We start from the raw sequence: 16,109 nt of genomic DNA on the forward strand, positions 1-16,109 counted from the left end.
GCCATGCTCTACCGATTAAGTTACTAACTAAGCTTAGCAGATGATATGAACAGAATGTCTGAAAGACTGTAGGCTCTTCCAAAGCTGCAGCGTCATTGAGTGTTGATTCCCGTGTGGCTCAGTTGGCAGAGCACGGCACTTGCAACACCAGGGTTGTGGGCTCAATTCCCATGGGGGATCAGTCTGAAAAAGTACATGCACTCACTACTGTAAGTCATTTTGGATAAGAGTATCTGCTGAAATGACAAAATGTTTTTTTTTTTTTAAATAAAGTAGAGTCATTAATTTGCAGATCCTAAGAAGTAATCACACTATAACAAACACAGTTCACATAAATCCAAATATTAGTATAGACTGTTTATTATTTACTTTACAATCATGTCCTTCAAATTGTCAATAACAATCCATATAATCAAGTGGATTGAATACTGCCTGAAATGTTACCATGGATTGTTAGTAACTACACAATACTAGCTAGAGTTCCATTTTAAACAAGATGATTCAAAGGAGTGACAAGATACATTTAACTAGCCCACATTTGTGATGATAATTGAATGTATCTATGTGTAATATTAAAAAAAACAAATGATTCAGTCTTTTCCCATCATTAATTGCACTAAACTGAACCCCTGAAAGAAGCAGGACAGGGTTACAGTTCTGTGCTTTTAAATTGACAATCTCTGCATATGCAGCAATGGTTGCACTGGCCTTCGTTTTACAGTACATTCAATTACAAGGTAGGTACATTAAAAGCTTTATCTTGCTAATCACGTGCAGGTACCCAAACAACTTGATCTTCTCAACTCTAAATGACTCTTTACAAGTGTGCCTTGATTGGTTAACAAAATTATTTGTTAACATCATAAATAAAAATCATTAGAGCAAATGACTATGATTAAAATCAACAGTTTCTAAAAACACTAAACAAGACAAGCGAATGCGTTCAAATCTCTCTCTTTGGGACAGTGCAGCCAACGCTCAAGAGATCTGATCATCTCCTCCCAACACGTCTACGAAATAAAAGCCTAATGTTCAGCTCAAGAGGGGGAACTGTGCTTTGTCGCCCCACAGTCCATTTGAAACTGGCCATGTCACAGGAGCTCTTGTCCTGAAGGGCACTCGGATGCTGAATTCCAAATGGATCCTTAAGACTACTCCTTAGACACTCCTGCTGATCAGAGAGGATTTTGATAGGTGGAAGCAATATGGTAATAGTTCCACCCATCCAATCAGTAGACAAAGCTACGACAGCAATGCATCCACCTATCCAAGCCTTTCAGATCTCCAGGAGTGCCTAGGGTGTAAGGGCTAGGGGGGGGTCAATTTGGAACTTAGTGTAACATTCACAACAACTGAACAAAACATGGCTCCAACTAAAAGCTGACGTCATACATCGTCCCCGAGTTGTGCTAAAGAGGCTCTAAGCTGCTATACACTGTAAAAGGAAGTCATGAAACAGAGGAAAGAATTGGTCCCACCAAGACCCTGAGTGGTGGAATGCAAGCCAGACCTGAGGAACCTCCTAGTGCCAATGCAATCCTCAAGTCTGGACTATAGGAAAGATGTACGTTAAGAATGTGTTTATCACCTGATTGTCTCATGGCCAATTGTCACGAGAAGCTGTCATTGTTCGAGAATGAAGATGAGTAAGTAAGCAATCCAAAGATCGCCGAGTGGAATTTACAGATGGACAAAGTTCAAACTAAACAAAACATAGCAGCTAAGCACATGAGCAAAACCACTTCAAGAAATGTCCTTTTCTTCTGGTTCAAGTCATTAAGTCAAACCTTATGCTGCATGCTTCTACTGCAGTGAATCCTCAATAGCATAAAGTACATTCAGTCGATGCAGACAGTCCCAGGACCTCTTTAAAGCTGGTATCCTTAAAGGTCAAACTTCCACGTCCGTTTGCAATATTACAACAGCAAATAAGTAACTGCAAACACTTTCCCCCCATCGGACATCATTCACTAAGTGATAGAACAGCTGCATATGTACTGTCATTTATTTGATCTTAATCCTCGACGCTCCCCACCGCTGCTTCATCAACAAAAACAGCCATGGGGCATTATTTCCCCTACAGCAGATTCCATCTTTAAGATCAGTTCCTCACAGTTCATTTTATACCCCCACCCTCCTCCTGCCTCTATTCCTCTGGCTCCAGAGGGCAGGGGTCCTGTCCTTCCAGTGGCCTACAGAGGCGGTTCAGAGGTTGGGCAAGGGGGAATCCCCTCAGCCTTTCCTGGAGGCTCCCCACAGCCAGCCTCATCTGGTCCTCTGCCCCCTGTAGAGCCTTCACCTCCATGGAGTAGAAGATGTAGAGCAGGAAGGTGGTGATCAGGATGGCAAAGCACAGCACCCCCAATAGGTAAAAGGAGGCCCGGGGGAAGGGCTGGTCAGCTCTCAGGGCTAGCCAGGGAACAGCAGCGATGGCCAGCTCCAACAGCAGCAGGGCCATGCCCATCACCCCGGTACGAGCTGCCGTGTAGCGCATCCTCTCAGCACAGTACAGGCCCACCTTCACCTCAGTACGGGCCTCCGTCACAATGTCCACCAGCTCAGCCAGCTTACCTGAGGTAAGAAGAGAAATAGCAAGTCAAATCCTAGGCCATCACATTTGGAAGATTACTGACAAAATGCATACATCAGCTTTAAGAGTCATAATAACAATATTAAAAACCTGTAAGAGTGTTAGATGAATTTAGTTCATATGTATTCATTAATCAATTAAAATGTCCCTCATCCTGCCGACAAAGCCAATATGTTGAAGGATTTCTATCAATAATGACTAAATAATGTATACATTTGGCGTAGAGTTATAACATACAGATTTATATGCTGACAAATGTTTGTACATAGGCCAAGAGGAAGGGTTAACAGACAACTTGTGATCACAGTGAAACTAACAACAGGAAGGATGTCTGGTCCCCAACCAGGGAGGGGAGAAACCGTTGGGCTTGCAGTAGATTGTGTAACATGTGGTAGCATATGTTAAGCAATATGTATGTGTTGGAATGGAATTGAAAAGCAGCTTTGTCATTGTCTTAGAGGCAGAGGGACATTTATGACAAAATGAGAGGTATATAAACCAATGTACATGAAATGATGGGTAGAGCTCTCGAGAATAAACACTATTGATTAATTTTGATGGCTGGTCTCTGTCCATTTTTAGGCAAATAAGAACCTTACAAATTCTTAGAAATGGACAGAGAATTTTAATTGAATTGATTAATGAACACATATGAACTAAATTAATCTAACATTTGGTCCTTCGAAGCCGGATCTAAATATCTGTCCCGGTCATCTTAAGGTAACAAGCCGAGAACCGTGCACGGGCGGGCCGTGGTCCCGTACAATAAAGTCCTGTCCCCTGACATTGGGGCTCTATAACAGGCCGGTATACACCCCAGGTTGACAGGAATGGTGACTAGATCCAACCAACATTATTTTATGCAAATAAGAACCTTACAAATTCTTAGAAACGGACAAAGTGTTTTGCTTTGTTATAATTTAATTGGTTAATGAACATATTGGAAAGTAATTCCTTTAACAAAGCGTTACACTTCAAATCATTGTGAACCACATCTAGGCTTAGAATGAGTACCTGCAGCACAGTCCTGCTCACCTCTGGTCTCATCTCCTCCTGCCTGTGGGGTCAGAGTCTGCAGCTGCAGGTCTGCGCTAAGGGCCTCGTGGTCAGAGTAAGGGAAGGGATGGTCAGGGACAGAACCCTTGGTGGTTGACAGAGACTCACACTGGATGGACACTCTTCCTGACCCCTAGGAATGACAACACATTTTAGTGTACAAGATGTACCATCAATACAATGATCAATGTCTCTTCGATGTATATTTTATAATAAGTAGGCACATTTAACATCCAGTACATATTGGCAGACTGTTAGAAACTACAACAAAAGCCAGATATCCAACAATCCTTCCCACTGTCACCTTGTAGAGGATGTAATCTATTCTGATGCCCTTCTCAAAGGGGCAGAGCTCTTTGGGATTGATGAAAGGGTTATCTGCTATAAGAGTGATGCCGTCCTCACAGCCCTACAGAGAAAAGATGATTAAAAGCTTTTCAGTTCATTTTAATAAAGCATTAGAGGCATGTCCGCAACTAATAAAACAATCAATCTCTCCTCTGCAAGATATTTCAGTTCGATTTCAAATGAAAAAAAGAATGACACTGGACTGATCATCATACATCAAACTTAGCAGTCTCTGTGTAACTGTCCCGGAGGCCAGTGTATGTCCGTAGCAACCGGTTGCCAAGGTCCTGGGGATGCAGGTTCAGATCTCCGGCCAAAATCACCAGGTCTGCTCCACTGGAGGTATGACTAACAGAATAGATCAGAATAACACCCATTAAAATGGCACCGAAATTAAGATGGCAAGAGGCAGTGTGCATTGAGTGTTAGCCTCCTTACCGAATAAACTGCTGCAGCTCCCAGGCCTGTACCACTCTATGAGGTAAGTAGGAGTCTTTCTCCCTGCAGTACTCTGCATGCAGCTGGACAACACACAGGAAGAGGACACCACATTAGCAATAGATACATCTCATATGCATGTCTGCTTCAGGTAGAAGTTACCCCTAGGCACAGATCCAGGATCAGCAAACTCCCCAAAATCCTAACCTTAAAAGGGCACTCCGCAGATCAAACAACTAAGCGGACTCCCCACCACTGCTGAGGGATGGGTTTGGAGAAATGTAAGCACTCTCAAATTCATTGACAGTGCTAACCATGTGTATGTGACTAATACATTTGATTTGAAAAAGCATATATATTTTGGGTTCTGATAGGATACTACAGTTGAACTAAGCTCATGAGTCATGTAAAGTATATTTGGAAAGTATTCAGACCCCTTGACATTTTGTTACGTTATAGCCTTATTCTAAAGTTGATTATATTGTTTACCCCCCCCTCAATCTATACACAACACCCCATAATAAAGCAAAAACGTTATTTTTTAAATGTTTGCTAGTTTATCACATTTACATAAGTATTCATACCTTTTACTCTGTACTTTGTTGAAGAACCACTGGCAGCGATTACAGAATTGAGTCTTCTTGGGTATGACGCTAAGCGCTTGGCACAAGTGTATTTAGGGAGTTTCTCCCATTTTTCTCTGCAGATCGACTCAAGCTCTGTCAGGTTGGATGGGGAGCGTTGCTGCACAGCTATTTTCAGGTCTCTCCAGAGATGTTTGATCGGGTTCTAGTCTGGGCTCTGACTGGGCCACTCAAGGACATTGAGACTTGTCCCGAAGTCACTCCTGCTTTGTCTTGGCTGTGCGCTTAGAGTCGTTGTCCTGTTGGAAGGTGACCCTTCTCCCATGTCTGAGATCCTGAGCACTCTGGAGCAGGTTTTCATCAAGGATCTCTCTGCACTTTGCTCCATTCATCTTTCCCTCGAACATGACTAGTGTCCCAACAACATCCCCACAGCATGATGCTGCCACCACCATGCTTCCCCATAGGGATTGTGCCAGGTTCTCTCTAGACGTGACGCCAAATAGTTCAATCTTGGTTTCATTAGACCAGAGAATCTTGTTTCTCATGGTCCGAGTCCTTTAGGTGACTTTTGGCAAACTCCAAGAGGGCTGTCATGTGCCTTTTACTGAGGAGTGGCTTCAGGACAAGGACAACCATCTCCAGAGGAACTCTGGAGATCTGTCAGAGTGACCATCGGGTTCTTGGTCACCTCCCTGACCAAGTCCTTTCTCCCCCGATTGCTCAGTTTGGCTGGGCAGCCAGCTCTAGGAAAGATCTTGGTGGTTCCAAACTCCTTCCATTTAAGAATGATGGAGGCCACTGTGTTCTTGGGGACCTTCAATGCTGCAGACATTTTTTTGGTACCTGTCACCAGATCTGTGCCTCGACACAATCGTGCCTCAGATCTCACGGTTAATTCCTTCAACCTCATGGCTTGTTTTTTGCTCTGACATGCACTGTCAACTGCAGGACTTTCTATAGACAGCTGTGTTTCTTTCCAAAACATGCCCAATCAATTGAATTTACCACAGGTGGACTCCAATCATGTTGTAGATACATCAAGGATGATCAATGGTAACAGGATGCACCTCAGCTCAATTTCAAGTCTCATAGCATAGGGTATGAATATTTATGTAAATAAGGTATTTCTGTTTTTTAATCCATTTTGTCATTATGGTGTATAGATTGATGAGGGAAAATGTATTTAATCCATTTTTAGAATAAGGCTGTAATGTAATAAAATGGTGGAAAACGTCAAAGGGTCTGAATACTTTCCAAATGCAGTCATTTTCTTAAAAAAAAAAAAAATGTATGTAGCAACTACAGATTTCCCTTTAAACCATTATGGAGAAATTAACTAAACTGCCCTTGGATCAGGGCACCATCGTCTTATTCCCAGGTGTGGATGAGAAGTCTGGATAGAAACACTTACATGTGTGACGTAGACGTGTGCTGCCAGTCTGCCTATGTTTAATATGACCATCCCCACAGCCTTGCCTCCAAACCAGTCTCCATGGTGGGCCTGGAACAGAGGACAGGATACATAGTGAGGACTGAAGAGAATGCCCGACTACCTACCAAAGACAAACTCACCATACTGTACACACAAATGTCTGAGGACTAGATGACTTACCATGTATGGGTAGCCGTTTAACGAATAGCGGTAGAGAAATGCGTCATGGATTCTATGTCTGGAGAACGTGGCCATTCCACTGCCTATGACTCCACTGTGGACACACAAACACAACATTAAGATACATGTGTAGGCTACCACATGTTACTAGAGTGTGTTTGGTCACACTTTACTTTAAGGGCAGGCTACATACAGAAGGACTTTATAACACACTCATACCTATGCACTGCTTATGAATGTGTTAGGCATGGGTTTTGAAGTCCTACTGTTCAAGTAAAGTGTTTAGTCCTGTTTCTCTTACGTCTAAAAGCTGCATACTGTTAGACATGATAAGACTGCAAACTACACCAGTCCAGATAAAGTATATACGCTGAAAAGTGTATGCGACCTCTGACTAAAAATGTAAGAACCAACTCACTCAAATCTGCAGACTTAAATATCTCCTCCACTCTTTTAGTGAATTACTGAGAGGATTAGAAAAAAGCAAGGCTTTTGAACTAATCTCAACCCTGTGCCTTGGTATGGGAGGTCAAGCAAGTATTAAGCTTAACTTGGCGAAATTCCATTGTGCAATAGCTCGCTAATCTTCCTGCTTTGAGGTCATTCTCTGAAAAAATAACTCTACCAAATTAACAGTGTGGTTGACATGAAAACGCAGTATACGATACAGAGCATAGGGATCACTGTGTGTTTGCTGTGTTCCCATTAAATGAAGTCCTTAAAGAAAGGGTTGATTGAGAAACTGGGTGAAATCATGGGAGTCAGATGTAAAATATTTTCCATATATGTTCTGAGAGTTGATGAAGGGATTACGAGGAAAACTAACTACATGGAGGTCCTATAGGGCCAGCAACACCAACAGATTGAACCAGATTTCTAATTGTACCTTTTGAAGTAATGAGAGTGCGGATGGGTAGAGGAAAGTTTCCTTTTCAAGCAGAGGAAGTCTTTTTCACTCCAGACCTGAAGAATAAACCCAGGGGAACATTGAGAACACACAGTGCCTTCAGAAAGCATTCATACCCTTTGACTTACTCCACATTTTGTTGTGTTACAGCCTGAATAAAACATTAATTAAAATGGCTTTTTATTCTCATAATACCCCATAATGATAAAGTGAAAACGTGTTTTTAGAAATGTTTATTGAAAATTAAATCTCATTCACACCCCTTAGTGAATACATGTTAGAATCACATTTGGCAGTGATTACAGCTGTGAGTCTTTCTGGGTAAGCATCTAAGAGCTTCCCACACCTGGAATTTACAATACTTGCCCATTATTCTTCAAGCTCTGTCAAATTGGTTGTTGATCATTGCTAGACACCCATTTGTATGTCTTGTCATAGATTTTCAAGCAGAATTAAGTTACAACTGTAACTCAGCCACATTCACTGTCTATTTGGTAAGCAACTTTAGTGCAGATTTGACCATATGTTTTAGGTTACTGTCTTGCTGATGAAAGGAGAATTTATCTCCCAGTGTCTGGTGAAAAGTAGACTGAACCATGTGTTCATCTAGTATTTTCCTGTGCTTAGCTCTATTACGTTAATTTTTTATCCTGAAAAACTCCCCAGTCCTTAACGATGACAAGCATACTCATAATATAATGCTGCCCCCACTATGCTTATAAATATGGAGAGTGGTACTCAGTAATGTGTTATATTTGCCCCAAACATAACACCATGTATTCAGGACAAATTACTTTGCCACATTTTTTGCAGTATTACTTTAGTGCCTTGTTGCAAACAGGATGCATATTTTGGAATATTTGGATTTATTCTGTACAGGTATCCTTTTCACTGTCAATTAGGTTGGTATTGTGGAGTAATTACAATGTTGCTGATCCATCCTCAGTTTTCTCCTATCACAGCCATTAAACTCTGTAACTGTTGGCCTCGTGGTGAAATCCCTGAGCGGTTTCCTTCCTCTCCAGTGGCTGGGTGTATTGATACACCATCCAAAGTGTTATAATAACTTTACCATGCTCAAAGGGGCATTCAATGTCCGCTTTTTATTTGACACCAATCTACCAATAGGTGCCCTTCTTTGCGAGGCATTGTAAAACCTCCCTGGTCTTTGTGGTTGAAAATCACTTCTTGACTCCGGGACCTTACGGATAAGGGTACAGAGATGTTAAACACTAGTATTGTTAAGCAAATGGTTACTCCTGAACTTATTTAGGCTTGCCATAACAAAGGGTTTGAATACTTAATGACTCAAGAAACATCCGCTTTTTTTTTATGAATTTGGAAAAACAATTCCACTGACATTATGGGGTATTGTGTAGGCCAATGACAAACTAAATCTAAATGTACTAATTTTTAAATGCAAGCTGAAACACAACTAAATATGGAAAACGTCAAGGTGACTGAACACTTTCTGAAGGCACTGTACTTGAAGATATTGAATAACAAGCGCTCAGTTAGCGAAGGCTTCACACCATGCTAATGAATTGCATCAAGACAAGTGTTGAAAAGCTTGTTCAATAGATAGGGACAACTTTGTGGCGTATATATACACACACAGTTTAACTCAGACGTTTACAAATACCTTAGCCAAATAAACGGAGTTTAAATGTTTCACAATTTCTGACATTTAAATCCTAGTCAAAAAATTCCCTGTCTTCGGTCAGTTAGGATGACCACTTTAAGTATGTGAAAAGTCAGAATAAAAGTAGATAGAATGATTTATTTCAGCTTTTATTTCTTTCATCATATTCCCAATGGGTTTACATGCTGTACTTGAAGAGTACAGTCACTCAATTAGTATTTGGTAGCATTGCCTTTAATTTGTTTAACTTGGGTCAGCCTTCCACAAGCTTCCCACAATAAGTTGGGTGAATTTTGGCCCATTCCTCCTGACAGAGCTGGTTTAACAGTCAGGTTTGTGGGCCTCCTTGCTCACACACACTTTTTCAGTTCTGCCTACAAATTTTCTATAGGATTGAGGTCAGGGCTTTGTGATGGCCACTCCAATACTTTGATTTTGTTGTCCTTAAGCCATTTTGCCACAACTTTGGAAGTATGCTTGAGGTCATTGTCCATTTGGAAGACCCATTTGCGACAAAGCTATAACTTCCTGACTGATGTCTTGAGATGTTGCTTCAATATATCCACTTAATTTTCCTGCCTCACGATGCCATGTATTTTGTGAAGTGCACCAGTCCCTCCTGCAGCAAAGCACGCCCACAACATGATGCTGAAACCATCGTGCTTCACTGTTGGGATGGTGTTCTCCGGCTTGAAAGCGCCCCCCTTTTTCCTCCAAACATAACGATGGTCATTATGGCCAAACAGTTATTTTCTCAGACCAGAGGACATTTCTCCAAAGAAAACGTACAATCTGTGTACCTGTGGATGTATTTCAAGGCCTACCTTCAAATACAGTGCCTCTTTGCTTGACATCATGGGAAATTCAAAAGAAATCAGCCAAGACTTCAGAAAGACAATTGTAGACCTCCACAAGTCTGGTCCACCCCTGGGAGCAAGTTCCAAATGCCTGAAGGTGCCACGTTCATCTGTACAAACAATGGTACGCAAGTATAAACACCATGGGACCACGCAGCCGCAATACCACTCAGGAAGGAGACACGTTCTGTCTCCTAGAGATGGACATACTTTGGTGCGAAAATCGAAAATCAATCCCAGAACAACAGCAAAGGACATTGTGAAGATGCTGGAGGAAACAGGTACAAAAGTATCTATATCCACAGTAAAACAAGTCCTATATCGACATATACCGCTCAGCAAGGAAGAAGCCACTGCCCCAAAACCACCATAAAAAAGCCAGACTACGGTTTGCAACTGCACATGGGGACAAATATCATACTTTTTGGAGAAAGGTCCTATGGTCTGATGAAACAAAAATAGAACTCTTTGTCCATAATGACCATCGTTATGTTTGGAGGAAAAAGGGGGACGCTTGCAAGCCAAAGAACACCATCCCAACCACGGGGTGGCAGCATCATGTTGTGGGGGTGGCAGCATCATGTTGTGGGGGTGCTTTGCTGCAGGAGGGACTGGTGCACTTCACAAAATACATGGCATCATGAGAAGGAAATGTATGTGGATATATTGAAGGAAAATCTCAAGACATCAGTCAGAAAGTTAAAACTTGGTCGCAAATGGGTCTGCCAAATGGACAATGACCCCAAGCATACTTCCAAAGTGGTGGCAAAATGGATTAAGGAAAACAAAGTCAAGGTATTGGAGTTGCCATCACAAAGCCCTGACCTGAATCGAATAGAAAATTTGTGGGCAGAACTAAAAAAGCGTGTGCGAGCAAGGAGGCCTACAAACCTGACTCAGATTCACCAGCTCTGTCAGGAGGAATGGCCCAAATTCACCCAACTTGTTGTGGGAAGCTTGTGGAAGGCTACCCAAAACATTTGACCCAAGATAAACAATTTAAAGGCAATGCTACCAAATACGAATTGAGTGTATGTAAACTTCTGACCCACCGGGAATGTGATGAAAGAAAAGCTGAAATAAATTATTCTCTCAACTATTATTCTGATGTTTCACATTCTTAAAATAAAAGTGGTGATCCTAACTGACCTAAGACAGGGATTTTAAACTAGGATTAAATGTCAGGAATTTTGAAAAATGTAATTTAAATATATTTGGCTAAGGTGTATGTAAACTTCCGACTTCAACTAACACACACACACACACACAGCTCAAAAAAATAAAAGGGAACACTGAAACAACACAATGTAACTCCAAGTCAATCACACTTCTGTGAAATCAAACTGTCCACTTAGGAAGCAACACGGATTGACAATAAATTTCACATGCTGTTGTGCAAATGGAATAGCCAACAGGTGGAAATTATAGGCAATTAGCAAGACACCCCCAATAAAGGAGTGGTTCTTCAGGTGGTGACCACAGACCACTTCTCAGTTCCTATGCTTCCTGGCTGATGTTTTGGTCACTTTTGAATGCTGGCGGTACTTTCACTCTAGTGGTAGCATGAGACGGAGTCTACAACCCACACAAGTGGCTCAGGTAGTGCAGCTCATCCAGGATGACACATCAATGCGAGCTGTGGCAAGAAGGTTTGCTGTGTCTGTCAGCGTAGTGTCCAGAGCACGGAGGTGCTACCAGGAGACAGGCCAGTACATCAGCATACGTGGAGGAGGCCGTAGGAATGCAACAACCCAGCAGCAGTACCGCTACCTCCGCCTTTGTGCAAGGAGGAGCAGGAGGAGCACTGCCATAGCCCTGCAAAATGACCTCCAGCAGGCCACAAATGTGCATGTGTCTACTCAAACGGTCAGAAACGGACTCCATGAGGGTGGTATGAGGGCCCGGCATCCACAGGTGGGGGTTGTGCTTACAGCCCAACACCGTGCAGGATGTTTGGCATTTGCCAGAGAACACCAAGATTGGCAAATTCGCCACTGGCGCCCTGTGCTCTTCACAGATGAAAGCAGGTTTACACCGAGCACATGTGACAGAGTTGGAGACGCCGTGGAGAACGTTCTGCTGCCTGCAACATCCTCCAGCATGACCGGTTTGGCGGTGGGTCAGTCATGGTGTGGGGTGGCATTTATTTGGGGGGGCCGCACAGCCCTCCATGTGCACGCCAGAGGTAGCCTGACTGCCATTAGGTACCGAGATGAGATCAGCAGACCCCTTGTGAGACCATATGCTGGTGCGGTTGGCTCTGGGTTCCTCCTAATGCAAGACAATGCTAGACCTCATGTGGCTGGAGTGTGTCAGCAGTTCCTGCAAGAGGAAGGCATTGATGCTATGGACTGGCCCACCCGTTCCCCAGACCTGAATCCAATTGAGCACATCTGGGACATCATGTCTCGCTCCATCCACCAACGCCACATTGCACCACAGACTGTCCAGGAGTTGGACAGTCTGCGGATACTTTAGTCCAGGTCTGGGAGGAGATCCCTCAGGAGACCATCCGCCACCTCATCAGGAGCATGCCCAGGCGTTGTAGGGAGATCATACAGGCACGTGGAGGCCACACACACTACGGAGCCTCATTTTGACTTGTTTTAAGAACATTACATCAAAGTTGGATCAGCCTGTAGTGTGGTTTTCCACTTTAATGTTGAGTGTGACTCCAAATCCAGACCTCCATGGGTTGATACATTTGATTTCCATTGATAATTTGTGTGATTTTGTTGTCAGCACACTCAACTATGTAAAGAAAAAAAGTCTTTAATAATAATATTTCATTCATTCAGATCTAGGATGTGTTATTTTAGTGTTCCCTTTATTGTTTTGAGCAGTATATATATATATATATATATATATATATATATATATATATATATAGTAGAATGTAAGGGTGGAAAAATTCCACAGCTTTGGCAAAATGCCCAGACAGCTGAGACAGCTGTGAGAGTGGTGGAATGGAGTGTAACACAGTGGACCTCCTTCACCAAAATATGAGCAGAACAGACCAGTGTGCACCAACCTCTTGCAGCAGGACAATATCGTGCTCTTCTCTGCTCAAAAGCTCTCCGATCATGGCGTAGCGCTCCCGACAGTGCTTGCTGAGGTAACGGATACCCCTGAGAACAGGAAGGACAGACAGACAACATTATAGCCCTAGTATGTGTGCGGTGCAAAAAAATATGTGCTTAGTGTGCATACACTAAAAACAGCACTCACCAGCAGTTGAGGGAGAAGACTCGGAGCCTGATGGTGTTGCTGTCAGCCATGGTTATAGGAATAAATGAACAGTGATGGCAGACTTCAACGGTGGTCAATGCCTGCCTGTGTGGTTAGGCTAGTCCCTGTGTGGCAGCTGAGGTTAGTCCCTGCTGTGTGGATAAAACGACACATCCCTGGTTAGAATCAGCAGTGAGGTCTATGACTGGAACTCCAACAAGACAAAATATTGACAGAGCAGAGCGTATCAACTTTGAGGCTGAATGCTCGATAAGTGTTTATAGCCCGCCTAAGCAACTTTTATTGTATGCTCACAATCCTATGTGAGAGAGGAGAGAACATTACACGGAAGTTCAATAAAACAGCTATGTAAATATACCTGGCAGCACTCAATCATTAACCCACACAGTCCAACAACACAGCGGGCCACCACACTCACTGTCTGTCTCCTCTCTTGCAGGGGGGTATAGCAGACTGACCTAGCCTAAGCCAACACACTGCTGACATAGGAGACACACTGACACAGGACAGAGGAATGACAGCCGGTGAAAAGACCAGGAGGGTTACGTTAGAATGAGAGGCCTTCCACTGAATACAAAGGGTGGGCCTAAGCTTAACCCAGTGTCAATACTCATTACCATAGTCAAAAAAAGAAAAACAGATTCCTAAAGGAGGCATTTAATTTGTTTAATAGGTAGGCCATACAAACAGGTGAATCCAAAACTGGTTGTATATACCCATAATTTATGTATGTTTTAATATGTGATGATTGGCCTAAGTGAATTGAAACCAATGTTAATAAAAATAAATAAAAAAATGTGTTACCAAACACACAAAGTACCTGATTTGTCAATTTGCGCATGCAATAATGTAACTAGCTAACGTTAGCTATGCATTCAAAACAGATAACCTTGCAGGCAACATACGTTAATGATCCTAAAGTTAGACACAGCCAACTGCCTCCCCTCGGCGCCAGATAGCAATATATATTGCTGAAAAGAGAAGACGTTTTACAATACGAGTTAAATTCTTAGCTAGGCGCCAGAGAGCTCGAGAGACATCGTTATACCGGGAGGAGTAGGACTGTCTCGAGACCCGATTGCTACCCGTAGCAGGCTAATTGACCACCACTACAGCTCGTTTGCAATGACAACCGGAGACAATCTATCGAAGTTAGTGCACCATCAACATGGCTAGCTAACACAACATTAGCTATGCTTTGCTTTATGTTGTGCTTTATGTAGCTAGCAGGCTTTGACTTTCATGACACAGAAACAGACCCTTACTGTTAACTGTTTATAGACTCTAGCTAGCTAACATTAGTTACATAAATGGAGCAGATGGGTGACAACTTGGTGCGAGTTAACTTTAACAATGATCCAACGTTATCAAGCTAGCCATTTATTTTAGCTAGATAGCCAATGGTTTCAATGAATTTACCAACCTTACAAGCAGTCTTACTAGCAAGTTCCGTGTGGCTGCAATTGGTCACATGTCGCGTGCTGACAGGTCAAGAAAACAGGGTGATACTTTTGCAACCCTGTTCGTCATAATACTTTACTTTGGGTTTTGTATTATTTACTGACAAATTGTCAGATTGTTTCCAGCCAAGGCAGTTTTCCCATCGCTGCTGTGCTTCACCAAAGATGATGAATATTCTGACAAGATGCATGTCTCTCCGCCCTAACAATGGGCATCGTCCACAAGGCGGCACTGTGGGCTCTCTAGACGACCGCCTATCCTTTCTTTTGATTGGTGGATACATCTCAATCTTGTAATTTTGGGTGGAATATTATTCGATGAGGGCTGTTGACGTCAACCACCAGTATTCAATTGAGAGAGAGAGATGCTACGCGACTAGCCTCGTGTCATTAATATGCATGGCCATCTCGAAACAACTCCGATATAAAGTGTTTTTTTTTCTCTCAAAACTGTCGTGATGTCAAGTGTCCTACTTATATCAGTACACTCGTAACATCGTAGGCATTACGAAACCTGCAACAGTATTTGTGCGTTACAGATGTCGAGAATGTGTGATGTGTATCTTCTCAAAATAAATACAAATTTACAAAAAAATGACTTTTAGGCACCGCCAATGTAGGCCTAAATCCCTCATTACTGCCACGCACAGGTCGGAGGTCTACAACAGCTCAATACATTGGTGCCGAAGACGAATTTGTTTGTTTGCTTGTACGTTTTTATTCCGATTTTTTTGGGAAGTACATACTGGCTGTACCGGGAGTAAATGAAGATAGTTGCTCAGCGAAACTTCATATTTGGTGAGTATCAAAAGTATATTGACATTATAATGCTTGCCAAACTGTCTAATAGAGCCCCACAGTGACGGTGCAATAATACCCATAAAACCCTGCGGTCAAACGGGAAATGGTTTCATTCCTTTCCCACCATAAATGTTTCCCATAGGGGATTTAAGAAACACTTCAAATAAGTGACTTGCCTAGTGAAATAAAGGTTGCATATTCGGCTCTATTTACTTTCACATTCGAAACTGCTACTTAGTATTAAAGTAGACATCATTGCAAGACTAAAAATCCCACAAAGCTCCTGCACGTTGTATCCATCTGAAACCTTCCCTAAACAGGTATTGTGTCAATTTAAAACTTGCAGTTCACACAATTGCTAATTTATTCATTACTACATTTAGCTAATATTAGATAGTTAATCCAGAGATTCTTACCTTTGCCTCCTTTGGTAGTCTCGTCCAGATCACTATGGTATTTGTAGTTCTTTGATAGCCACATTAGCAGCTAATTTTAATTTCTTTGTGGGTAAACAAAGCAAATATATTGCTTAAAATCACCTTGTCCTTGAGATATTTACATG

At 42.3% G+C, this 16,109-nt stretch overlaps 1 protein-coding gene across 5 annotated transcripts; it reads right to left on the bottom strand.

The window, feature by feature from the left end:
• Positions 1-342: 342 nt before the first annotated feature.
• Positions 343-16,109, bottom strand: smpd2b (sphingomyelin phosphodiesterase 2b). Of its 5 annotated transcripts, none has more exons than XM_035796221.2 (11): positions 15,964-16,109; positions 13,266-13,417; positions 13,069-13,165; positions 7,518-7,594; positions 6,632-6,725; positions 6,431-6,520; positions 4,433-4,515; positions 4,210-4,342; positions 3,951-4,055; positions 3,605-3,779; positions 343-2,571 (listed from the first exon to the last, which is right to left on the bottom strand). In XM_035796221.2, the coding sequence occupies exons 2-11, from the start codon at positions 13,313-13,315 to the stop codon at positions 2,147-2,149; spliced, it is 1,329 nt and encodes a 442-aa protein (XP_035652114.1). In that variant the 5' UTR covers positions 13,316-13,417; positions 15,964-16,109; the 3' UTR covers positions 343-2,146. The 5 variants fall into 5 exon arrangements, with proteins under 5 accessions (XP_035652114.1, XP_035652111.1, XP_035652110.1 ...); XM_035796218.1 differs by lacking the exon at positions 15,964-16,109 and adding an exon at positions 14,710-14,978 and having other exon boundaries at positions 13,266-13,414; XM_035796217.2 differs by lacking the exon at positions 15,964-16,109 and adding an exon at positions 14,710-14,978.

Source organism: Oncorhynchus keta, chromosome 21, assembly GCF_023373465.1.
Source record: "Oncorhynchus keta strain PuntledgeMale-10-30-2019 chromosome 21, Oket_V2, whole genome shotgun sequence".
NCBI classification, from domain to species: domain Eukaryota; kingdom Metazoa; phylum Chordata; class Actinopteri; order Salmoniformes; family Salmonidae; genus Oncorhynchus; species Oncorhynchus keta.